The 26,702-nt window shown below is 37.5% G+C and overlaps 1 protein-coding gene across 3 annotated transcripts in view; it reads left to right on the top strand.

The window, feature by feature from the left end:
- Positions 1–7,273: 7,273 nt before the first annotated feature.
- LOC108101760 (calcium/calmodulin-dependent protein kinase kinase 1) overlaps positions 7,274–26,702 on the top strand; it is a 43,492-nt gene continuing 24,063 nt past the window's right edge. The window contains exons 1-2 of one of the 3 annotated variants that reach the window (XR_006245620.1): positions 7,274–7,770; positions 21,430–21,916. Coding sequence is in view for 2 of the 3 variants with exons in the window: in XM_043208476.1 (XP_043064411.1) it covers positions 21,605–21,916 (312 nt within the window). In the remaining variant the exon portion in view is untranslated. The remainder of the gene's footprint in view (positions 7,771–21,429; positions 21,917–26,702) is intronic. The other 2 variants (XM_043208476.1, XM_043208477.1) reach the window with 2 other exon arrangements.

The following is a 26,702-nucleotide window of genomic DNA, read 5'->3' as shown; positions in this document are numbered from 1 at the left end:
CCTCGGCAACCGTCTTCAGGGCAACTAATCAAAAACAAAAAACAATCAACATCAAATTACACTTTTTTTAAACAATTTAAATATAGAACATACTTTTTGACACGTCTGCGCCAAGTGACGTGGAGTTATAAACCTACTTCTCTAACAAATGTCTATATATATGTGCGCAGTTTTCTGTGTCCGTTTTGTAATTCATCCTAATGTTTGTTGGTGTGTTAATTATATGTAACATTTCCATCATGTAGCGCTTCCTGTAGTGTTGTTCTTGCGCCAAGATAATTGTCTCTTCAAAGTTCGGAGAGTGTCCCTGTTTGGCACAGTGGGACATGAGAGCTGTTTTTTGTGTATTCGTCTGATGCCTTCATTTAAAATCAGATTTATGTTGTGACAGTCTAGTTTTTAATTTTGATTTGGTCGTACCTATATAAATACTATTGCAATTATTTTTGCCATCTCTATTGCACGGTATTCGGTACACTACATCTTTTTTGTCTGTGGGAGCGATTTTTGATTTGGTTTTATTAAATGTTTGTTTTAATGTGTTGTCGGGTTTGTGGGCTATCAAAATATTTCCTTTGTCATAGCAATCAGACTGTGCAAGGCGTTCTGAAAGTCCAGGTACATATGTAACTGAGATGTAGGTCCGTTCTTTTTTTGGTGGTCTTTGGTTGTTGTCTGATTTTAAATATTTGTCCAATAAAGAGTTAATCATGTGTTTCGGAAAGTCATTGTTTGTCAATATGATTTTTATTTCATTAATTATTTCTTCATGGAATATTGCGTCTGAAATCCTTAGCATCCTATTTATACAGCTGCTGGCTGTATTCCTAATCATCATTTTTGGATGTCGAGAGTTATTATTTATTTAATTGTGATATCCGCCCTATTTATTTATTTATTTAATTATTAATATTTATTTATCTGTATCTATCTATATATGTGTTCCATGTGAAAGTCCATCGGTACCGTTGGTAGGCTAAATAAATGTTAGAATTTAAGAGAACTTGATTCTGAAAATATAACATGAATTTAAAATGAATTGGTCGGAGTAGAAATTCCTGTTGGGGGTTGAGATGACTTAGGCAAGGTAGTCCGACCCACAACTCAAAGTTGGGAGATGTGTCCGAGATTTACCCGAGGATGCACTCATGGTTGGGAGGGACTCCTAGGAGTACAGATTTGGCAGTGTAGTCCAGTCCAGAAATTCCAAAATCCGTTGTGTTAAAAATAGCCGTTGTACAAGTTTGAAATTCCGTTTTGTTTGTTTTTTTTTTTTTTGTTGTGTCTGCTGCGTGGAAATATTTGTGGTTGTTCCCCCCTGCATAGTGGGCGATTTGGCCTCGCTAGCGGCATTTAATTCACGTAGTGGTAATTCAGATAAAGTTTATTTATGAAATATGTTTTTTTTTTAACTTAAAAAATTCTATGATTTTCCTCTGATCAGTGAAAAAAACCGATTAAAGACATCTATTTTAGTTTAGAAGTTATTAATTAAATGCCGCTAGCGAGACCAAATCGCCCACTGTGCCCTGGGATCACGCTGACTAGCCGGCAACTCCACCGCGCGAAAAGCACACATGACATCCGTCATATGTTCAGAGCTACCATACCAGTGGATTAATTTAGTTTCGATCTGGCACTTTTAGATTTCAGACATTAATCACTTTTATAATTGCACAAAAACAAAAAAATGCATAAATAAAAAAAATGAATTCGTTTTTTTTTCAAATTTAAAATACTTTCTATTCAATAAAAATGGGCCAAAAAGCCAACGAGAAAAAAAGACCCAGTTTTGGCTCAAAAGAGCCAAATCTGGCAACCGTGACTACGCTGCTGCGAGAGAGAGAGAGTCGAAGTGCAATGTCGACGTCACACTGCGTGTGCAGACCTTAAAGCCTATTCCATGAGATGTCCCATTATATTTCTAGTTTTTTTCTGCTTTTTTCCGAGTAAAACTGTATGTGTAAATTCGCCAAATGCAATATGTGCACTAATAAGCTCAGTCAGTTTTCAGTATTATGAGAATTTGAATAATTAAAAAACTAATTTGATTTATTTTAAGAACCTATTACGAAGACGGCAACCATAAATAAACAAAAAAAAATGTTTTTTTTGTTGCTTAGTGCGTCTTCCGGGTATAACGACGAAAAATCGTCGGTCCCTTGAAAGTCGCTATAACCGGATTCTACGGTATTTTGATATATTAGGTTGTAAAAAAAAGGGGTGTGTCCGGCCTACGCACGACAGAAGTGAAACTTCTAGTATTCCTCTCTCTCTTATCATTTCATTATCTCTTATTTTCTTTCTTAAGTTAGTTTGAAGATTAGAGGTTCAATAATTCAAGGACGAAGCATGAATTTTTGTATCTATAGTTCCAAAAATGTTCAATTTATTTACAACTAATACAATATTACATAAATAACAATATTACAATTTAAAATTACAAAGGAAATACATTGACAATTTACCTATCATGTGACATTTTCATTATCAATTGCACAATTATCTTTTCCTAATGTCGTGATAATTAGGTTATGGTAACTGAAGTGCGAGATATATACATGAGCACTCAAACCCTTAATAAATCGTGCAAAAACTGCATCGATTGTTGTTCCATGTCTAGTCATGCTAATGTTCCTTTCATTAACAATGTCCAAATTGAGGGTGTTTTTGAAAAAGTTTAAAATCTCTACAGATTCTTCCCTCGCGAAATTCACATTAAAATCTCCCGAAATATTCATAGGAATTTCGTGATATTTCTTATTCAATAACCTCGAACCATCCTCTGTGCATGGCAGAAGTACGTGGTGGATAAAATCTTTGATTTCAGTAATCGATTTACCTGGTGAGATATAAATTGACACCATAATAATTTTTTTCCCATTAGCCAGAGAACATTCTGCAGCACACAAATCCCCAACGGAGGATGTATGACTGGAAACGAATACAAATACATATCGATATGTGTTTTCATTTCTAGGTCAAATAAAATGGATAAAAATTATGGTGCCAATTAATATCTGTATGCAACCTGTTCGATTTGAATTCCTTTTGACATTCACACCTCTCACCCCTTTTTCAACTGCAACCGCATTCTATTTTTAGATTTTTACGCTCTCAACTTTGTGCGAGCGCGCTGAGAGGGAGAAAGGATAGAGGAGGATAGAGACATCGTTCGTCAGCGGTTAGAAAGGGATGGGGATCCTCGCTTTTTCGTAACGGTCATGAATCGGTTTTACTCCGCCCCCGAATATCTATAACGCGCCTAAGGCTTCGGCCACGCATTGAGCGATGAGCGACTGAGCGACGCTCTCTCGAGCGACGTTAATGAGCGATCGCTTTGAGGGAGGTGGCCACGCACTGAGCGACATCACTCGAGATGATTAGTTGTAAAAATTGTAAAAATGCCTTATTCTAGAGAGGTTCTACGAAATCTGTTTGAAAGCCGTTATAGTAAATATAGGCAATTAAAAAGAATACAAAGACGTAGGTTTGACGTTCATCCCATTAATCGATTGATTTTATTTTTATTTTATTTATATACTTTTATGTATTTTTATTTTTATACACTTTATGAGTGTCGTTCCATAAAACGGTTCGGCTTTGAACAGCCGAAATTAAAGTTTCCGCGCATATTTTTTGCATTGTTTGCATTTCGTCGCTCAGCGATGCACTAAAAATTAAAACCAATTCTAGCGCTGAGCGACGTCGCTCTGACGCTCAAGAACTTCGCTCGTCGCTCAGCGGCTGCGTGGCCACTCCAATGCATTCTCATAAGCTTTAATATTTTACGTCGCTCGAGAGAGCGTCGCTCAGTCGCTCATCGCTCAATGCGTGGCCGAAGCCTAAAGAAGTTGCACTTCAAAAAGTCTTGCGGTATTTTCGCTAGTTGGCGCTGAAAGCGCGTAGTTCTTGTTTTATTCGTCGCATCAGGTCATACTATACCTTTTTGGAAAGCTTATTTAACGCACTAACACGTGTTTGACTGATTGTCTTTTCTTTTAAGTCGTTCGTTAGTTATAGCGTCGCAATCATGGAGCAAAATAAAGAGAATATACGGCCTATTTTACAGTACTACTACGATAAAGGCAAAAATGCATCTCAAGCCGCCAATAAAATTTGTGCAGTTTATGGACCCGATACAGTTTCCATTTCCACCGCACAACGATGGTTTCAACGTTTTCGTTCTGGTGTAGAGGTGGTCGAAGATGCGCCACGCTCGTCGAAAATTGCGATAAAATCGCTGAATTGGTCGAAAGAGACCGGCATAGTAGCAGCCGTAGCATCGGTCAAGAGCTGGGCATGAGCCATAAAACCGTTATAAACCATTTGAAGAAGCTTGAAGTTACTAAGAAGCTCGATGTATGGGTGCCACACGAATTTCGTAGGACAACAGAATTTTGGTGTATAACTTTTCAAAAGTGGCCAAAAACGCCATTTTTTCACTTTTCAAACACGATTTTTACGAAAACTTGACGTGATGGGAAAATTTCGACTCCGGGTTCGTGATCAGCACGAAAAAAACCTTTCGGAAACACTATATCGCATCTTATTCGCAGTCCAGAAGTTGAAATTTGCAGAGCAGTGTTATCAACAACCCTACAAACAATACAATAAAAGCAAGGGATTTTTATACCCTTGCAGACCAAAAGGGTATTATAACTTCAATCAGAAGTTTGCAACGCAGTGAAGGAGACACACGGTTGCCAGATTTGGCTCTTTTGAGCCAAACCCTACAAACAATACAATAAAAGCAAGGGATTTTTATACCCTTGCAGACCAAAAGGGTATTATAACTTCAATCAGAAGTTTGCAACGCAGTGAAGGAGACACACGGTTGCCAGATTTGGCTCTTTTGAGCCAAAACTGGGTCTTTTTTCTCGTTGGCTCTTTGGCCCATTTTTATTGAATTTGGCTCTTTTTGCTAATAGCGATACAAAGTATTTTAAATTTGAAAAAAACGAATTCATTTTTTTATTTATGCATTTTTGTTTTTTGTGCAATTATAAAAGTGATTAATGTCTGAAATCTAAAAGTGCCAGATCGAAACTAAATTAATCCACTGGTATGGTAGCTCTGAACATATGTCAGATGTCATGTGTGTTTTTCGCGCGGTGGAGTTGCCGGCTAGTCAGCGTGATCCCAGGGCACAGTGGGCGATTTGGTCTCGCTAGCGGCATTTAATTAATAACTTCTAAACTAAAATAGATGTCTTTAATCGGTTCTTTTTTCACTGATCAGAGGAAAATCATAGAATTTTTTAAGTTAAAAAAAAAACATATTTCATAAATAAACTTTATCTGAATTACCACTACGTGAATTAAATGCCGCTAGCGAGGCCAAATCGCCCACTGTGCAGGGGGGGAACAACCACAAATATTTCCACGCAGCAGACACAACAAAAAAAAAAACAAACAAAACGGAATTTCAAACTTGTACAACGGCTATTTTTAACAGGACTGGACTACACTGCCAAATCTGTAGTCCTAGGAGTCCCCTCCCAACCATGAGTGCATCCTCGGGTAAATCTCGGACACATCTCACTTTAAGTTGTGGGTCGGACTTCCTTGCCTAAGTCATCTCATCCCCCAACAGGAATTTCTACTCCAACCGATTTAAAATTCATTTTAAATTCATGTTATATTTTCAGAAACAAGTTCTCTTAAATTCTAACATTTATTTAGCCTACCAACGGTACCGATGGACTTTCACATGGAACACATATGTATATAGATAGATACAGATAAATAAATATTAATAATTAAATAAATAAATAGGGCGGATATCACAATTAAATAAATAATAATAAATAATAATGGGGCGTTAATTATATTGGAGTTTATAAATAATTTGAATAAATATAATTGTGAATAAATATGAGTTCTAAATAAATTATTTTAATTAATTTTTTAATTTTATAGGGTCGTTGAGTTTAATTTGCGTTGATATTTGTTGCTCGCAATTTTTAAAAATTTTTTTTTTTTGTCGGCAAAAGTGAAGATATCGAGATTGCAATAAAAACCTGTGGCCACCCAGGAATAAGTGGCCAATTTTCTGTGCGAAAAGTCGTCTCTTTCGGGTGGCTGGTCTTCTTCCTTCCTTCAGAAAATTTCTTCTTCCTCCCCCGTATTATTCACTCCGGAATACTCTATAGTTAATTAAATTTATCTTCACTTACATCAAAAAAAAATAGATTGAGTTTTAACTCACAGGTAGGAATTTGAATTATTATTTAATTAAGTTTTTTTCTAGCCGAACTGTCTTTGACCACTGACTCTTGCCCTTTAAATCTCCTTGTGGTTTTTTATTTTCTAATCCTCTCTCTTCTCCAAAAATCACTCAAAATCTTCAGACTTAAATTTCGGTTCATTTTGGAGTTATCCGGTCTAAGGAACCAGTTCCGCAGTGCACTCGGTTGCCCGACCCCCTGGACCAACGAGTCGTCGATGCACTTGTTATCGCCAGCAGCCAGTAAACAAACATTGTTTACCTTTTGTTCTGTTCTAAATTTTTTTATTATTCGCCGCACATAACACAGAATTACCTAAATTATCCAGTAATCCTTAGTTTCATTGCAGAAAAATATGTTGTGATGTTTTTGTTTATTTTTTTTATATGACTTTTTTATGATAAAAGTTAAAAAAAAAAATAATTAAAAATTTGGCTATTTTTAATTCAAGTTGGCTCATTTTTAATCTTTTTTTGGCTCATTAAAAAATTTTTGAAGTGGCAACCGTGAGGAGACACCTTAGACCCCATAAAGTATACATATGTATATATTCTTGATCAGCATCACGAGTAGAATCAGATGCGCGTTACTTCAAATTGCTTGCTTTTTGAATACGTTTCCAAATTTCCGACTAGCCATATATACATACATACATATATGTGTGTATGAATTACGCATGTACGCACGTACATACATATATAAACTTAGAAAAACAATAAAACAGAAATACATATATTGTATGTATTTACACGAATAATACGGAAAGGTCAAAAGTTGGCAGCTTAAATTAAAGCTTTTACATATGTATGTATATATGTGAACAGACAATAATATTTAATATTTTCAAACATAAGAAAACAAGGATCACAGCTTTTTAATTTTAAAACCATCATATGTACCTGTGTATGTATATAAATGGATTTAAAGAAATACAATACAGGTCACAGGTAGAAAAATTAATGTAACACAACAAGACAACATAAAACTTAATAAAATCGATAAGTCATATAAGCAAAATGTAACATAGTACATCGGTATGTACATTTACACCGTTGTACCTCAACGTTCATACAAAGCTCTATAAGAAGTACAATTTAAGGTCAATATTGAAGTGCCCTTACAAAAGTATCAATGGAAGTAAAGCTTTAAAGCTGTCGTTTGAAACTTTTAATGTCGCTTTTATTTAAAGCTTGGCCTTACGTCGTTTTTCCTTCAGTCGGTGTTTAAATATTGTATAATGTGCGCTTCCTTTTGTGTAGACATAAACTTAAGATTAAAAATGTATTTATAAATTTGCCAAAGTAAAAAAGTGTTTAAAAATATATGCTGCAAATAAGTTAAAATAAAATCCGAATACTTAATACCGTACACATTTATAGATATGAATTGGCTACACTTCTTTGTAATTTGTTTAAGCTTGCAGATGTGAACAAAAAACATACATATGCATGTATGTATATACATACATATGTACATTGTGGGTTATACATACATAAATTTACATGAGCATTACTTGGTTGTGTTTATATGAACGTACACATGTAAGTACTAATAATGTATAATAATATTTGGTACAAAAACCAAATTTACAAATTTCACAGTTAACAAATAACGATTTTAATGTTGCGCGAATCGTTCATGTGTACATACTTATATATTATTCGCAGTTCGTCTTAATTTTATTTTATTTTTGTAGAACATACGCAAGTGTACATTGTATCTTAGGTAAAGTAGCGCTACAGGGGCTTTTGCTAAAAATGGGCAACATTTTTTTTTTTTTTAAGGGATACCTTGGGGCCTAAACATTAATTAAAAAAAGGGGAATAAAACGTAAATTTGATTTATTTATTGACAAAAAAATAAACATAAGAAATCTATACTATATCATATAGCTGCCATAGGAAAGATCGAAAAATCGATATAGAATCAACGGAAATAAAATGATAACATCGTTATTTCTCTTCAGAAAATCATGATTTTTGGAATATAGAGTTTTCTATTGACTCTTGACAAACAAATAAAATTTCATCATTCATTCATATGGCAAAAAATATGGAAAATTTCGCCTTTGTGTATTCTGTTCGAGATATTTGATGACTGCAAGGGTATATAAGCTTGCTGAAGCTAGCTTCCTTTCTTGCTTGGCACTGAATTTATTCCTCGTCCGTTAAAAAGGGCTACCTTGGGGCCAAAAAATTCATAAATGAGTATCGTATAGAATAGCTCACATACGAGAGAATGAAATAAAAAATTTTTACGCCTTTGTTTTTGATCAGATCGTCGTGATTTCTTCCAAATGGCGTTTTCTAACTACTATTGAGTTTCTGAATAAATTTTATCAAAATCGGATAACGTTTTCAGATTTGTGCCTTATCTCATATCCTGATACTGTATTTACCTCCAGAGCATCACCAATTACGCTGCCTGAAGTTTCGTATCATCCTGCTTTCGAGTTAACTATCGACACTGGTAAAACGGTTAAAAATAATGCTACAAAGGCAGCCAAGCGAATTCTTTGTTTTCGCAAGGCTAACTTTCTGAGATGTAATCATCTTATATCTGCCAATGACTGGTCCAATCTCTATTCCTGCAATAATAATATGGAAGACGCCATTACAATTTTTTATTTGGCAATCAAACTGTTTTTTAACTCGTGTGTTCCGTTGTAGAACCCGTCAACATCCAATAAACCACCTTGGTTTAGCAAAGAGTTGACACACCTTTCGAATTTAAAGTCCAGACTTTATAATAAATATAAAATTTCAGGTTGTCAGTCTGTTTTTGGAAAATACATAAGAGCTCGGTTCCTAATCTTTTCTGTCTTCGCTTTCGTTTGAAAGTATGATTATTAATATTCAAGCCCCAAGGAATCCCTTAAAAAAAATAACTAGCCCATTTTAGCAAGAGCCCCTAAAGCGCAACTTTACCGTATCTTATAAAAAGTTTACCTTCTTCACTCCACCCGGGAGCAAAGGGCCTCTTCAATTTTTGTAGAGGATTTAATAATCTTTGATTTTCGATCGAACGGTGTTTAGCCAGTAGCGACTTATCCTAGCGGTTGGGTTGCCACCTGGCGCCATCTAGGAGTGACGAAAGTTCTATTATTGTATCCATAGTAACGTGGACGAGGGGGTGTGCGGGTCCGGGGAGCCGAAATTTGTTACTATTGTTTAGTGAGCGATAGAGCATAGAAGTGGTGGAGATCTGGAAAAATAGACCGATTCTTTTTCTGGGATCTTATACATTTGGAATATTCTGCCGAATATACTTACTATACATGTTAATATATTTGAAATGTGTTTCAGACCCGTTTCAAAAAACCGATTTGGGACTGCTTTTTTTATTTTTATCTTATGTTTGGGAATTGTATAATCTATAATCATGGTTTTTGTTTGGTGACCAATTGAATAAGTAGGTTGCAACAAAAACTGTTAAAGTGCGTGGCCGACTTGAGGGTCTATTCGAAACCATTTGTTATTTTGGTTCGCTTACAAAATAAATCATTTGGATTTAATACAACACAAGCAGGGGTTTCAGATGTTCTTTATGATGTCATGTACATATGTATGTTGAACCAGGTAGACCATTATTTTCTTATATACGAGCTTGGGATTTGGAAATTTAGCAAACAATAGGTCCTAGATACTTTTTATATTTCTAAACTCGCCAATTTCGGATAGCCGGATATTTAGTTTTGCTAGCGTCAAGCCTAAAGGAAATTTTCTAGATCTGTGATAACAATTCTATTTCTATCCAAAATAATTTTCAAAAGGTGTGGGTTTATCCGTTTTGAATTTTTGAATTTCATTAATTGAATTCATGAGTTCATTTAAATGTGCATAAATTTTAATACTTCATTCCATTTGTCCCTAATCTGTTTTTATTAATAGCTCTTGATTGAATATTATTTGTTTCCAATCGTCAGTCGTACCTGCTATAACTTTGAGAGCGGTTCTAAATACGTTCATATTTCAGGCGGCCCTGTTTTGAAATTGTAGTGTAGCGTCTAACTTGCGAATGTTTCTGAGGTCCGTTAATATAACTGGCGTCCTGGGATCGTCTGTGAATATTTTCGTTTTCGTTTTTGTCTGGTCAGCTAGTCTTCGTAGGTTTTCATGTTTGTTGCGCCGTTGCCTTGTGGACCACCCTCCCCTTAATGAGAATTGTGGTCCCCAGATCTGCCTCTACGATTGCCTTTGCTTGTTTCCTAAGCGATTAATTTACATTTATTAAAACTTTGTCAACGACTTGATAGTCCCTATGGTTCCTATCTTTGTTCATCTTTTCCTGGTGAATTTTTTAACTTATTTTCTTATCAATTCCGCGGGCTTTAATCGACTATTTCTTAAGGTTTATCATCGGTTACGAAATGAATCGATTTTTATACCCTTGCAGAGCAAAAGGGTATTATAATTTCAGTCAGAAGTTTGCAACGCAGTGAAGAAGACACCTCAGACCCCATAAAGTATATATATTCTTGATCAGCATCACGATATGAATCGAAATACGGCTGTACGTCTGTCCGTCTGACTGTCTGTCCGTATGTCTGTCTCTCCGTCTGTCCGTTTCTCTTCAAACTAGTCTCTAAGTTTTAAAGCAATCTTGATGAAACTTTACCAAAAGTTGTGTATTTATTGCACACAGTACAAGACGTCAAAAATATTTCGGAAAAAAAATTATTACGCCGTTGTTTTTTATCGAATCGACTTGATTTCTTCCAGATGGTGTTTTCATACTACTATTGAAATTCGGATTAAATTTTATCAAAATCGGATAACTCTATCATATAGCTGCCATAGGAAATATCAAATTAATTAATCCCAAGATTAATTAATCAAGAAAAAAATTTCATTAAAATCCGACAACGTTATCATTTACTGCCATAAGAAAGATTGAAATATCTACCTATATAGAAATAAGGGAAATAAAATTATAACATCGTTGTTTTTCATCAGACAGAGGTTTATAACGGCTCTTGAACTACTAATTAAATCTGATCAAAATCGGACAACTATATCATAAAGCTGCCATATGAACCTTAGTCGAAAATATGGAAAATTTATACGAATATCGTCATAGCTTCGATGTTGTTTAGCCTTTATGCATATCATGATCATTTATCAAATATGACTGCAAGGGTATATAAGCTTCGGCTTGCCGAAGCTAGCTTCCTTTCTTGTTTATATTTATTGCTTGTCAAAAGAATTATTTCACTGAAGTCGAAAATTTTTTTCGATATCACTTAGAAAACTGGATCTTGTAATTGGGCGTCCATCTTGTGATAGTACATTCTGATATATCGGTTGTTAAGTCGAACGGTCTCTTAAAATCTGGGTAGGAGAGTAAAACATTTTCCTAGGCTAGGATTTTTAGTTCAAAGTCAATTTTCTTTGACTCATACTTTTGTCTCACCGTTTTCGTTTTTTTCGGATACTTGTTAGGCGCCTGGCGATTGCCGCAATATACTTAATGAAGCATATGTAGTAGTTTGTTAACCCCAGAGAGGATCTTAGGTCGAAAAGGAAGAATTCAGTGACACCCATGGGGTGCAGCGTTTCTGACCACTCATGCATTGCACGGACCTATTCCGCTTCTGGGGTTCCTCAACGGTGATCCTAAGGTGCAATAGATATTAAAGCTTATAGATTGGGTGAACTTCATTTTTTTTCTTTCCGGCTCCAACTCTATCATGAACATTGGCTGTGAAACTTTTATTGTATAACCTTGCAGAGAGAAGGGCATTACAATTTCAGTCAGAAGTTTGCAACGCAGGGAAGAAGAAACCTCAGACTCCATAAAGCATATATATTCTTGATCAGCATCACGATATGAATCGAAATACGTCTGTACGTCTGTCCGTCTGTCTGTCTGTTCGTCTGTCCGTTTCTCTTCAAACTTATCCCTCAGTTTTAAAGCTATTTTGCTTAAACTTTACCGTAAGTTGTGTAGTTATTGCACGCAGTATAGGGGAATGTCGTCAGGGTTGGACACACTTTCGACCCTTGCCCAAAATTATCGTTTTAATAAGAATTAAGATCATTTGCGTAAATAGTTTGAAAGGTAAAGGCAAAAGGTATGTCTGACAATGAACATTATGTTGTGAAATGAAAAACATAGAAATGGAGATTTTTTAAAAAAAGAAAATGTAGTCAGGCTTGGCCACTGTAGTCAGGGTTGGACACTTGAATTGCTACTTCAGAAAAGTAGCAATAAAAGAGGACATTATCCATGGATCAGGTGTATTTTATGTCTTTTGATCTTTTTGGAACCAAGTATGAAAAAAAAAATTATTCAGATTCGCAATTAGGACAAACAGGACAGCATTATGCAAGTCGACTTTACCTCTTTCCGTCGTTCGCTTGTAGCGTGAACCTCTTCAAAGGGAGAAAATAAATTATTACTCAAAGAATTTATTTTTTTTTTACTTATTTACTAATTAATTCACTGTTTGTTGAATCAAGTAATTAATTACCAAATTTATTTATTCATCCAACTCATACTTTATTTTTAGAACTTTAATCTATTTCTTTAATTAATATGTAGGTATATTTTTTCACAATATAGAAAAAAAATTATTTCATTGAATGTATTTACATGTTTTGTAGTGAATAACTGTAAAAAACATTGGAAAAATTAAAATAAATTTTTTTAGGATTTCGTTAAGGGGGAACCACTTAACGTATTTTTAAACTTAACATGCGGATGGCATATTTTCCGCTGAATTATGCCACTTTTTTTGCGCGTTCTCCTATACTTTTTTTCGTCACTATCACGACACTATGCCAAAAAAACAGGAAAATTAACAGTTCTGGGATGCGGCTTGGCATGAAAAGTTTCCCACAGTGGAAACAATTAATACCACATTCGCACACAGATGGCGATTGTTGGTTTATTAGAAAAATTGCAAGTGTCCGACCCTGACAACTGTCCAACCTTGACGACATTCCCCTATAAGTCGGAATTAGAGGTGGGCGAGGGCCGGGCTTTTTTTCGTGGCCCGCGGGCTTACACAGGCCTGGAGCGGGCCCGGGCCTTGAAATTAAGATTCGTGCGGGCCCGGGCCTTATCAAAAAGGCCCGGCCCGTAAAAGCATGTAAAAGAATGTTGAGAAAAACGCTATGGACATAGAGCTTGACAAATATTTGGCCTATCTAGCAGCTCCTGGCACACATATTTTAGAGTTCTAGAAAAATGCAAGGGACTTAAAATACCTTTCTAAATTAGCTCGGACTATTCTGGCTATTCCCGCCAGTTCGTCTACGAGCGAAAGGCTTTTTTCAACATAAAAAAAAAAAATATGACATGATTTGTTTTTTTATTAAATATATAACATTATTCATGTATCTATACCTTAACAAATATGTAGGTACTTATATACCTTCTGTCAAAAAAGTACCGGGACTGGATTAATTAAAACGCCTGTGCTAAACCGATTTCGGAAATTTTTTTGTTGTTATGTTGGTAACACTGTTCTGCATTACTAAGTAAAGTTTGATCGCGATCTGTGAAGTAGTTTGTTTACAGTCGCTGGTTACGTCAGTCTATGTTCTGATTGCTTGCCGAATTTTATAATGAACAACTATATTGAACAAAGAATTTGTCTTAAATTTTGTGTTGCGAACAAAATTTATTGTACTGACGCGTTAAAAATGTTGCAGAAGGCTTATGGTGATGCAGTTTTATCGAGAACACGTGCTTTTGAGTGGTACAAAGCATTCCAAGAGGGTCGTGAGATTGTCGAAGACATGCCTCGTTCGGGACGACCATCCACCTCTCTCACCGACACTAACATCGATGCAGTGAAGGAATTTATTTTTGAAAATCATCATGTCAACTTACGAGAGATAGCACAAGTCCTGAACATCTCTCACGAGTCAATTCGTACCATTTTGACTGACCGTTTGAGTATGAAACGAGTCGCTGCACGGCTTGTTCCAAAAGAGCTGAATTTCGAGCTACCATTGTCAACGAATACAAGGTCAAAAACTCGATAAATACCATCGAACAAGCTCCGTATTCGCCAGATTTAGCTCCGTGCGACTTCTTTTTGTTTCCTCGACTCAAGTTGCCGCTTCGTGGAACCCGTTTTAGCACCATTGAAGACATTAAACAAAATTCGGCACGGGAGTTGAAGGCTATCCCGGAAAACGCTTATAAAAAACAAACTACTTCACAGATCGCGATCAAAATTTACTTAGTAATGCAGAACAGTGTTACCAACATAACAAAAAAAAATTTCCGAAATCGGTTTAGCACAGGCGTTTTAATTAATCCAGTCCCGGTACTTTTTTGACAGAAGGTATACCTATAAATTGCATGTCTTTTAAATTTCCTTATATGTGTAAATAAGTTTCGTGCGGGCCGGGCCGGGCCTTGGTGAAAAAGTTTCGTGTTCGTGCGGGCCGGGCCTCTTAAAAAAGAATTCGTTTTCGTGCGGGCCCGGGCCTCAAAATACAGGCCCGCGCCCACCTCTAGTCGGAACCGGCCGGATCGACCGACTATATCGGATAGAGAAAATGAAATAAAAAATTCTCTCGCTGTTGTTTTCAATGGATGGTACTTCACAGGACAATAAAAACTAGCACATCCCAATGAAAAATCACCTACCCATTTCACTATACAACAAAAAAAAAAAGAACACTTTTACATTCATAAACCTAATTTTGCTTTTCCACCTTGACGCCTTTTCCAAACTGAAACGTCTTTAACGACCGCTGCGAAAGCAACCATTTCCTACGGAACCCAACAAAAATTTAACAAATCCATTTTTAAAAAGGAGGAAAAAAATTCACAACCTAACCATTAACATCAACACCACCTATCGCATAAGTCCCCCATCAACAAGTTAGTCTCGACCATCAACAAAATAATCCTGCAAAGTAAATCACAAGAAGCATAAAAAAAAACTTAATACATTCCAACAACAACTGCAAAAGAAATATCTAAAACGAATACATAATTACCCATAGCACTACATACGTGTAGTACACCTGGTTTCAAAGGAACATCATAAGGTATGATAAACAAAACAAGAAAGGAAGCTAGCTTCGGCAAGCCGAAGCTTACGAGGGCTGTCTGATAAATAACTGACCTCAACGTGAAGCTAGCGGCACATCTCAAAAAAAACTTAAAATTGTGCATATTATAATAGCTACTCGCCAAAATTTCAGAAATTTATCTTGAGCAATTATCTGTTGACAGTCGCTTTTGTGCGCCTATTTCGGTGATTTCCCCAAAATGGAAAAAATTGAATATCGAGCTGTAATTAAATTTTTATTTTTGAAATCAAAAATGAATTGGACTCTGTGTATGGTGACTCTGCACCATCGTTTACCACCGTAAAATTTTGAATTTAAACGTCGTCGTAGGAGCCTGGAAGACGATGAACGCCCGGGGCGTCCAAAAATTGTAACCAATGACGATAACATCGGTAAAGTTCATCAATTGGTACTAGACGACCGCCGGATTAAAGTTAGGGAAATAGCTAAGATTATAAAGATGTCAAAAGAACGTCTTTGTCACATATTAAACCAAGATTTGGGCATGAGAAAGCTGTCCGCGCTTTGGGTGCCGCGTTTGCTTACGCTAGACCAAAAACGTGCGCGGATAAACATTTCCAGCGCTCTGTTGGCTCAGTTTATAGGCAATAGGACCGAGTTTTGGCGCCGATTAATAACTGTAGACAGTGGATTGAAAAGGGGGAACCGGCCCCAAAAAAATCTAAAGCTGTTTATTCGGCTGGGAAAGTGTTTTTTGGGATAGCCATGGAATTATTTTTATCGACTATCTTGAAAAAGGAAGAACTACAACAGGAGTATACTACGCGTCATTATGGGACAAGCTAAAGGAAGAAATTTAAAAAAATCGGCCACATTTGCAAAAAAAGAAAGTCTTGTTCCACCAAGACAACGCACCAACTCATACCTCAACAATTGCCATGGCGAAAATCCACGAATTGCGGTTCCAATTGCTTGACCATCCACCTTATTCACCGGATCTAGCACCAAGCGACTTTTTTTTGTTTCCTCAACTTAAAACTGCGCTTGGCGGACAGAGATTTTTTGTGAACTCGTATTTTGCACACAAAGACGCCAAGTACTATTTGGAAGGGTTGCAGAGATGGGAGCATCGCTGGGAGAAGTGTGTGGAGTTACAAGGTGACTATGTAAAAAAATAAAAAAAAATTGGAAAAAGTCGCGTGCATCATGGTTAGGTCGGTTATTTATCAGACAGCCCTCGTATATACCTTGCAGTCATCAAATATGTCGATCAAAATGCATAAATACTAAGGAACATCGAAGCTATGACGATTTTTCTATAAATTTTCCATATTTTTGACTATTGTTCATTTGATAGATTTTGATAATATTTAATCCGAAATTCAATAGTTAGAAAACGCTATCTAAATGCAATCAAGTCGATCTGATTAAAAACAACGGCGGAAGAATTTTTTATTTCATTCTCTCGTATGAGAGCTATCCGATATAGTCCGCTCCAACTTATATACTGCGTGCAATAACTAGACAACTTTTGGTAAAGTTTCAGAAAGATAGCTTCAAAACTGAGAGACTAGTTTGAAGAGAAAGGGACAGACGCACAGACGTACTTCGATTCAGATGGTGATGTTGATCAAGAATATATAAGTGACTTATACCAAAGACTATAGAATATCAAGATGTTGCATGACCTCAAAAAAATCGTTCTATGGTGGGTCTTGATATGGAGACCCACATGACTTTGCACTTTTAAAGGCAGCTAAGACCATATACTCAATTAGTTCGCCGCGCTTCATGAAGCCCGGTGGTGTTGTGGTAGGTGCTATGCCTCGTGTACATGAAGGCCCGGGTTCGTATCCCCGCCGAGCCCCCAGCCATATCATAAATTGTTTTTTTTTTCTTTTTTTTTGTGTAAATTAATTAATTATTTTATTTTTACATTTTTTTTTCAATTTTTTGCTTTTATAATTTTTTTGCGTTCATGCAAGTGGTGAACAGCCTGATACAATTATACAAGGTAGTCCACTCGGCAAAATCCATAGTCCCCTTATTTAACTTTGTCAAGTAAGTGTGAGTGAAACGGCTACATTGTGCTTCAGTTTGACAAGCAGGCACGCACTGAAAATAAGGGACAAAAACCGAACGACTTCGGCAAGCCGAGTGGACTACCTTGTATAATTGTATCATGGTGAGCAGCAAAATACCCTAACACGCGTATGTACATTCGCATGTGTGAAAATTTAACGACACAATTATCTGAATAAGGAACATTATTAATATTGCACCAAAGAATTCTTTAATTTAATTATTATAAACGAAAAATTATGATTTAAATGAAAATTAAAGAAAATAAAATATTAATGCTTTACAAATCTGATATACCCTTCTACTATTGTAAAGTGTATAAAGCCCGATAAACTGAAAATTGTCAGCTATGAACAAATTCCCACTTTGGGAACACGACGAATATTAAAAACGAAGACGAAAGCCGAAAGCAGCAGTTCGTCGTGTTTCTATTTTTAGATTTTCCCTTTTCACCCCGACCGACCGCATCATGAAGCTCGAAACAGAAACGAAAAATTTTTTGTATGGGATGCAACATCTTGATATTCTATAGTCTTTGCTTATACGTAAATCCAGTTACTAATAACATGAGTCCAAAGCCTACTATAGACGTATACGCAAATGCCCTAGCTACCAAACCCAACATACAACTTGTATACCCATTATTCCAATTGTCAATAACATAAGTCCAGAGCCTACTATTGCAGTTATTCAAATCAATCCCGACATAAACATTTAATTCGTCAGACATAAATATTTCCCACGCCTTCGATCGGCGCCACCTGAATTGTAAACACTTCAAAAGCCTTTATCGACGTCAGCAGACATAAACAATATTCAGAACTCTAAACAAAGGGTCCAGCCTGAGAACCCATTCGTCAGCATAAAATCTTTGGCCAATCCAAATTAATTAAACAAAAGATGCAGCCTAGAAACTATTTTATCAGGCCACATAAAAATTCTCTAATCAAAATCCACTTTCGCTGCCCGCGTCGCTGTCACCGGTAGAAGCCATAGTTATAAGAATAATGCATTTTGTAAAATCAGTTTAAGATTGGGGATCTAACTCGTAAGAACTTTATCAATAAATAACTCCACTGTATATTAAAAAGAAAATCGCATTTTTTTAATATATCCCGAAGTGAAAAACCTAATTTATATACTTAATGGGGTCTAAGGTGTCTCCTTCACTGCGTTGCAAACTTCTGACTGAAGATCGCTGGCCGCCCTCGACACATAACAATTTGTGAATGTGGGTAGGTGGCCGTCGTTAGCCACACTGTGTCACTGAGTAATACCAGTCGATAAGGAAGACGAGAGGGAACTGTCGTCTTTTAACTACTAGCCTTAAGCTGAGTAGAGTAATGATAACATTTAACGACGGCCGTCGGAGTATTGCTTATGAGCGGTGGCTCTTTATTCGTGCAAGTTAAAAACAGAATTGAATACAATTCTTTTACTTGAAGCTGACATAAGTCGAAAAATCATAGCGGCCACGCAAATATGCTGTGTTTGCCGGCTTTGCACGAGCATCCGACTTTGTCTAGTTAACTTCAGTTAACTTATATTTCTATACTCTAGAATTAATTCAGTAGATCGTTTTTTATATCGATCGATTAGCGCACAAGGGCCTTCTCTGTTTTTCCTATTCGCAGTAGATAACCCCACACTTAAGTCATCTAACAAGGGTATTAAACAGAACACGTCTACAACGAAACAAATCCATGCGACGTATGGGAGTCGTGAGCAAGAAACTCTCATTTTTATTTGACGAAAAAAGGATATTATTTATTACGATCAAATCGAAAAACTAATTATGAAATAATTCTGGTTTCATCACGGTCATCGTTGGAATTCAGGGTAGCTTTGACTGAGGACTTTTGCTTTCATAGAAAATTTATTTTCAAGTTCTGGCTTTTAAAAGAAAGAATGTTATGTATTTTTCAATTTATCTGTTTATATTCTTTTTTATTTATACTCTGCTTTTAGGAAAATGAAGAACCCCACCCGACCCTTAAAAGTAAAAATAGAAGGTTTTAAAAGCCCAAAAAAGAGCTGTATTTGTGTGTTTTTTAAGTTAAGTTTTTTTTTAAGTTTTTTAAGATATTAAATTTAAAAGTTAAGTTAAAATACATATTATTGTTCAACTTTTGAAAAGTAATAGGAAAAAATTGTAATGAAAAATATTTAGAAATAAGCCTGTGATGCTTCACCTTCAGAAGCGCCTAGAAAAAAAAGTTGTTTGGCGGTAAACATCATAACTCGTTAACGGATAATCTTAACAAAAAACAAGAAAGGAAGCTCGCTTCGGCAAGCCGAAGCTTATATACCCTTGCAGTCATCAAATACGTCGAACAAAATGCATAAAGGTTAAACAACATTGAAGCTATAAGGATTTTTCTATTCATTTTCCATATTTTCGACTATAGATCATATGGGAGCTATATGATATAGTTGTCCGATTTCGATCAAATTTAATTCGTAATTCAAGGATCGTAAGAAAACTCTATATTCCAAAAACCATACTTGTCTGATGAAAAACAACGATGTTATAGTTTTATTTCCGTTATTTCTATATATCGGGTGTTTTTTTTTAGAGGTATAGAACTTTAAGTTGCAATAAAACCACGATGGTTCCACCAGATTATTCGATTGACATGAATTTTTTTTATTCCAAAGATAATCTTGTGGCAATTCATTTTATTTATGATTTCTGGCATATGACCGCCATGATGATCATATTCGCGCAAACACCGCACCAAACTGTAACTTTTTGGTCGTAAAGTGGCTGTTCTTCGATTAATTGAGGATTTTCGGTGCGTACAAAGACTTAATTGGGTTTTTAACTGGAGCACTTTTAACTTTATTCATTTTACGAAGCGCACGTTGGGTTAACACAATTGAGAATTTATTTTCAATGTAGAGCTGAACAATTTGAGCGCGTTCCTTTGGAGTGTATTGTTCCATGGTATCAATTGTCTTCGACTGACGCTTCCAACGTGGTATGACATTTGACGATCTGTCGACGCTGTCAAAAGTTGCAGGGTTGCCGAATGGGTCAAATTTAAATGGCCCACCCTGTAGTTGTCCGATTTTTTGAAACTTTTTTCTCCGTTTAAGAGTTGTTAAAAAACTTGATATTCAAAAAATCATGATCGTGGGATAAAAAACAACGATGTTATAAATTTATTTCCATTAATTCTATATATATTTTTCGAACTCTCCCATGGCAGCTATATGATAGAATTATCCGATTTTGATCAAATTTAATCCGAAATTCAATAACAGTTCAAATAACGCCATCTTGAAGAAATCAAGTCGATCTGATCAAAAACAACGGCGTCAGAATTTTTAATTTCATTCTCTCCTATGGGAGCTATCCGATATAGTCGGCCGATCCGGCCCGTTCCGACTTATATACTGCGTGCAATAACTACACACCTTTTGGGAAAGTTTCAGCAAGATAGCTTTAGAACTGAGAAACTAGTTTGCTGAGGTGTCTCCTTTACTGCGTTGCAAACTTCTGACTGAAATTATAATACCCTTTTGCTCTGCAAGGGTATAAAAAATGATATGCGTCTTAAAGGTAATATATTTCTCGAGGTAATCAGGAAGTTTTTAAAAAAATTATTTTGTTTATTTTTTGGAGCACTTGAAAGTGAAAAGTACGATCTTAGCACAAACAGCGATTTTTTGCTTTCAAAAATAGAAAAAAATTAAAAATAAAAAAACCGCTTCCTGATTACCTGCGTATTTATGTGGAGAATTTGTGTTAAAAATTTAAAAAGGATCGGTTCAGTAGATTTTGAGTTCTGATGTTCACCGACTTTCAAAATAACGTTTTCGGGGAAATCTATTCAAGGTATTTTTATACGTCAAAATACGTCCAAATTCGGTCGTTTAAAACGCTGAACGTAACTTCGTTAGTTTGAATCTAATTGACTCAAAATTTGTACACAATATTCTCGAGATATTGGTCTGTAAAACAAAAAACAAATCAATGCAAAAAAAAAAATTTTTAAATCTTTCCAACCTAGACAATAAAGTTCAAAGGTTACACTTTATTAAAATACAAAAATATTAAAAAAAAATAAACAGAAATAATATATTTTTAAAACAACATTTTTCAACTTTGCACAGAGATAAATCTAGCTGACAAGACGCAAACAAATATTGAGGCAAATTATTTGAATATAATTAACTTGGATTAGCAAGAAGGAAAAATCAAGCTAACCTTAAATCTTGATCACGAGCAACGGTCTTCCATGTGCCATATTATCGTCTGAAGACTGTTAAGTGAAAACGAACTATTGAAATGGAAGACTCGGTGTCAAATTTATCAAACAAAATTGATCGATGCTTAAGTGTGGATAATGCATTTTTTGAAAAGTGTCCCAGCAACATTTCCGGCGAACCGGTTCAACAAAATACCGCATCAAAACATCAATTAATAGAAAGTCGTCCTATATATCCAAATGTTCCATACAGCCCATACAGTAGCCCTTTTGGTAGTCCTCGATCCAATCGACGCCGACCGACTTTTCGAGAGTGCAGAACAATCTCGATTGAAAAATCTGGAAGTTTTCTTCAATTAAACCAATACAAATTAATGGAGCAAATTGGTCAGGTAAGATAAAATAAAATACATTTTTTCCTTAACATTAAAGTAACATTACCGTAAGCACTTCTGTCCAAAATCACAAACCAAACTTATTTTTAAAATATTTCGTGGAAATCTATAAATGCGCAATGGAATTTCTTGTTTTGTTCTACTTTTGCTGTAAGATTACCGTACAAAGCAAAAATACCTTTTCAAGACATTCTGCCAGATAGATAGTGTTTGTGGAAAAGATAACCCAAAATGCCATCCATAAATGCACAATATGTTTATTTAAATGTATGCCGTGTTCGCTTCAAAATTTGTTGGTTTCAAAATTTAAATGTGCATAAGCCTAGAATGTAGCTTAACTGCATATTTTACGCGACCCAAGCGATATAAAATATGCAATGAGTAGTAGTACTAACTAAGGCGCGAACGCATCTTTTACACCACCGTCGGTCAGTTCAGCCTCCATGAGACCACCTCGAACAACGGTCTCAGGCTGATTGACTTCGCCGCGGCGCGAAACATGGTAGTGAGTAGCACCAGATTTCGGCACCTCGACAAAGACGCGCAACCAGATTGATCACGTTGTGATAGACGGAAGGCATGCCTCAAGTGTGATGGACGTGCGTACGTTTCGTGGAGTCAACATTGACTCGGACCACTATCTTGTCGCAGCCAAGTTACGCATGCGGCTATGCCGAGCGAAAAACATACGCCCCATTACGCAACGAAAGCTTGACGTCACTAGGCTGCGATCACAACGGACAGCAATGGCCTACTCCACTCACCTCTCGGAACTGCTCCACCAACCTATCCCTCTCCCTGTTGACGCCGGCGGACTCTGGGCGCACATATCCCACTCCATGCGAGCTGCTGCTGAAACAACCATTGGGTTCAAGCGCCCACCCACACGGGACCAATGGTATGACGAGGAGTGTCGCGTCGCAGCTGCAGCAAAAAACGCCGCCCACAGAAAAACGCTGCAGTCTGGCGCAACGCGAGCTACGTGTGAACGTTACAGGGAGAAAAGGAAGGAAGAGAGGCGACTTTTCAGACGGAAAAAACGGGAGCAAGAAAAGCGAGAGTGCGAGGAACTTGAGGTGTTACGAGACAGCAATGATGTTTGAAAATTCTACCAACAAGTCAACTGACACAAGGTTTCAAGACCGGAGCATCTAACTGTCGGGATGAAAATGGAAATCTGGTTACGGATACGCAGTGCACGCTGAGGTTATGGAGGGAGCATTTCTCCAAGCTGCTAGCAGGCGATGACGGCACCAATCCCGCCATTGGAGGAAGCAGCCCGATACCATCAATCGACGACAATGTGGATATACTACTACCTACCCATGACGAGGTCCGAGTTGCTATAACGCGGCTCAAAAACATCAAAGCAGCCGGTGCTGATGGACTGCCTGCAGAGTTGTTCAAGGCCGGCGGCGAAGAGCTGACAAGGTGCATGCATCAGCTCTTGTGCAAAATATGGCTAGAAGAAAGCATGCCCAACGATCGGAATCTCAGCGTCCTTTGTCCTGTACTGAAGAAAGGTGACCCGACGATATGCGCCAACTACCGGGGAATCAGCCTGATTACCATCTCATACAAGGTCCTATCGAGCGTAATATGTGAACGACTGAAGCTGATTGGACCTTATCAGTGCGGCTTCAGACCTGGTAAGTCCACCATAGACCAGATCTTCACATTACGCCAAATCCTGGAAAAAACCCACGAGAATAACATCGACACACACCATCTCTTTGTCGATTATAAAGCTGCATTCGATAGCCCGACGAGGGAACGCCTATATGCCACCATGTCTGAGTTCGGTATTCCTGCAAAGCTAATACGGCTTTGCAGAATGATATTGAGCAGTACCATCAGCTCTGTCAAGGTAGGAACGAACCTCTCCGAACCTTTTAATACCGTTCGAGGTTTCAGACAAGGCGACCCCCTGTCGTGCGATCTCTTCAACTTCGAGATGGAAGGGGTACTGCGGAAAGCCGGTGTACATCGATCTGGCACTATTTTTTATAAAAGTGTCCAGCTCCTTGCGTATGCCGATGATATTGACATCATTGGCCGCAGAAAGCGTGATGTCACTGCTGCATTTTCGGCTATCGAAAAAGAGTCGGCAAAAAGAGTCGCGGCGCCTAGACGTGGTAGCGGACGAGGTAGCGGACAGCTATACCTTCGAAGTGGTCAAGGAGTTCACGTACCTTGGCACTGCCATTAACACCGAAAATGACGTCAGCCTGGAGATCAAGCGAAGAATCACACTTGCCAATAGGTGCTACTTTGGTCTGAGTAAGCAAATGTGCAATAGAGACTTCTCTCGCCGAACAAAACTAACACTCTACAAGACACTCATCCTACCCGTGCTTTTATATGGCGCAGAAGCATGGGTAATATCACTGACGGATACAGCAGCGCTTGGAGTGTTCGAGAGAAAAATTCTTCGCAAGATCTTTGGTCCCGTTCGGATTGGGGACGACTTTCGCATTCGGATGAACCACGAGCTGTACGAGTTGTACGACGACGAGGACGTGGTCCGGCGCATCACGATGCGCTGGCTCGGCCACGTTGTGCGTATGGATAAAGAATCTCCAGCTCAGAAATTGTTTGAAGCGAGGGTCGACTACGGGCGACGACGAAGGGGACGACCAAAGCTCCGATGGAAGGACCAAGTGGAGGAGAACCTGACTGCACTGGGAATTTCCGATTGGAGGAGGCGCGCGAGGAGCAGAGGCGCCTGGAGGGAGACGCTGAGGTCGGCCAAAACCCGAATCGGGTTGTAGTGCCACCTAATGAATGAATGAGTAGTACTAACGGTCTGAATGGTCATAGAATGGTTAATTTGCAGACGGCTCTCTTCCTTATACCCTTAGTTGAACAGACCATTGCTACTCTGTCTGATGCCATCCTTACCGGGAATGACTCCTTAGACGAACCCAAGCTGCCCTTTCAAAGGTCGAATGATGTCCTCCTTCAGCAACATGAGGCTTCCGAGCTCGATATTTGCTGCTTCGAAGCGCAACTAGCTCCTTTGTTGGAGTAGGGATAAATAAGAGATTTCTTCCATAAGTGTTCTTGCATCTGGGTCACTTCTCGCCATCTGCTGAGACGGCCTTCGCGGAGAGGAGTTACGCTCGACTTAGGAAATATTGCTAAGCTGATAGATGCTGAGAAATGCTTGCGCCGGCAATAGCACCTTAAGACTTTTTGCTTTTTTGAAACAAAAAGTTCTCTGCAGAAGAGAAACTTTCCGACTTGACAACAGTCTCCCATAAACCACTGAAGGGTGGAGCACAAGAAGGTATGAAGGTATGCTGGACGAATGCGGTGCCTTATTCCGTGTGTGTAAATGGGCTGCTCTCTACTTGACGCAGAGTAGATAAGCTTTTGTGGTTTCACCGTTATTCGGTGCATTATTATCCGCAAGCATCGCAGAATTCATATAACTAGATAGCCTATGGTAGCATTACGGTTTGTGAAAATTTTAATTTTTAAGGGTTAACAACTTTGATGTCGACTTTCTCCATAACGGAGGAATGGGCTCTGGCTCATTAGTAAGCTGCTCTTTATCACACTCAGACTTTTCCTCGCGGGCACTTAACTCGTTCGAACACCACTTGCCAATTGGAAAGTGACCTTGCGTCAAGTAAATCCCTTACCTGGATAAAAATAACTTTGTCTTATTCAGTTGAATCGCCACCATCATCATGAATCATTTACATTCGCTCTCTTGACTTTCAAGGCGAACGGTCGTGTTTATTTGTGCGCTCCGAATTTTTATTTGTTGTTGCTAAAGCCGCCGGTGGTTTTAAATCAATTTGTTAAAATTTCGCCTTTTAAACCAATAAACTTTTAAACTTCGTTCGCTTCGCGAGTGAATCTGTTTTTGACTGGGTTTTATTTTTATGAATAAACTAGCGGACCCGGCGAACTTTTTCTCGCCCCAATTTCACGATTTCATTCAAATTTTTTGTGAAATTTTTTTGACTCGAAACCTTTGGAGAGCGATGTGATAAACAATATTTTTTGTTTTGTTATCCGGTACAAAAATAAATAATGATGACGACTTTCCGACACGCGAACAGGCTACGTATAACTGTCCATGTGAAAAACATTGATATTCCAGATTTATTCCGCAGACTTCCAACGACTGGCCTTGCGATTTATTGATTGTCATCGCAAATGCCAATCGAACTGGGAACTGAATCCTCTTAAATTGGAATGGAATTTCTGTTGGAACAATCGGAATTCTTGGGATAAGAACTTCCTCTCCTTTAAATTTACCCTTGATGATCGTCGCTAGAATCACGTTGTTCATTAGTTTCTTAAAGGACAACCGCGTACCGTTGCATAATCTCGGATGATTTAGATTCCGCAGCATTATAATAACTGATCCCACCTTCAGTTGCAAATTATGCGGCGGAGTTCCTGGCACATCCAGTGAGTTTAAAAATTCTGTCGGATAGTTGGTCGCTTCATCCTCTATTATTTTGTCGGGCTTGAGGTGGGGTTTGTGCAGCGCGAAGCTGTGCCATTCGGGCACGTGTCGATGCATTTATTTCTGCACGTTCCTTTTGCGTCCGACTATTACGGAAATTCTAACTATTTATTACATTGCGCGAACGCCGTCCAAGTCTTAATCGTCTAACAGCAGGCATTATTTCCAATTGTTTAAGCTCACTCAAATTTTTTTTGTTTAAATATTTTTTTATCGAGTTCATCGATACACAATATCAACGCAGCTATGATCTTTTTTTTACATACAACATTGTGTACATCTGTTGAGCCGCTAGCG

This window comes from Drosophila ficusphila, unplaced genomic scaffold (genome assembly GCF_018152265.1).
Source record: "Drosophila ficusphila isolate 14025-0441.05 unplaced genomic scaffold, ASM1815226v1 contig_470, whole genome shotgun sequence".
In the NCBI taxonomy this organism is placed as follows: Eukaryota; Metazoa; Arthropoda; class Insecta; order Diptera; family Drosophilidae; genus Drosophila; species Drosophila ficusphila.
The sequence above is the reverse complement of the archived record's forward strand: the minus strand, read 5'-3'. Positions and strand labels throughout refer to the sequence as shown.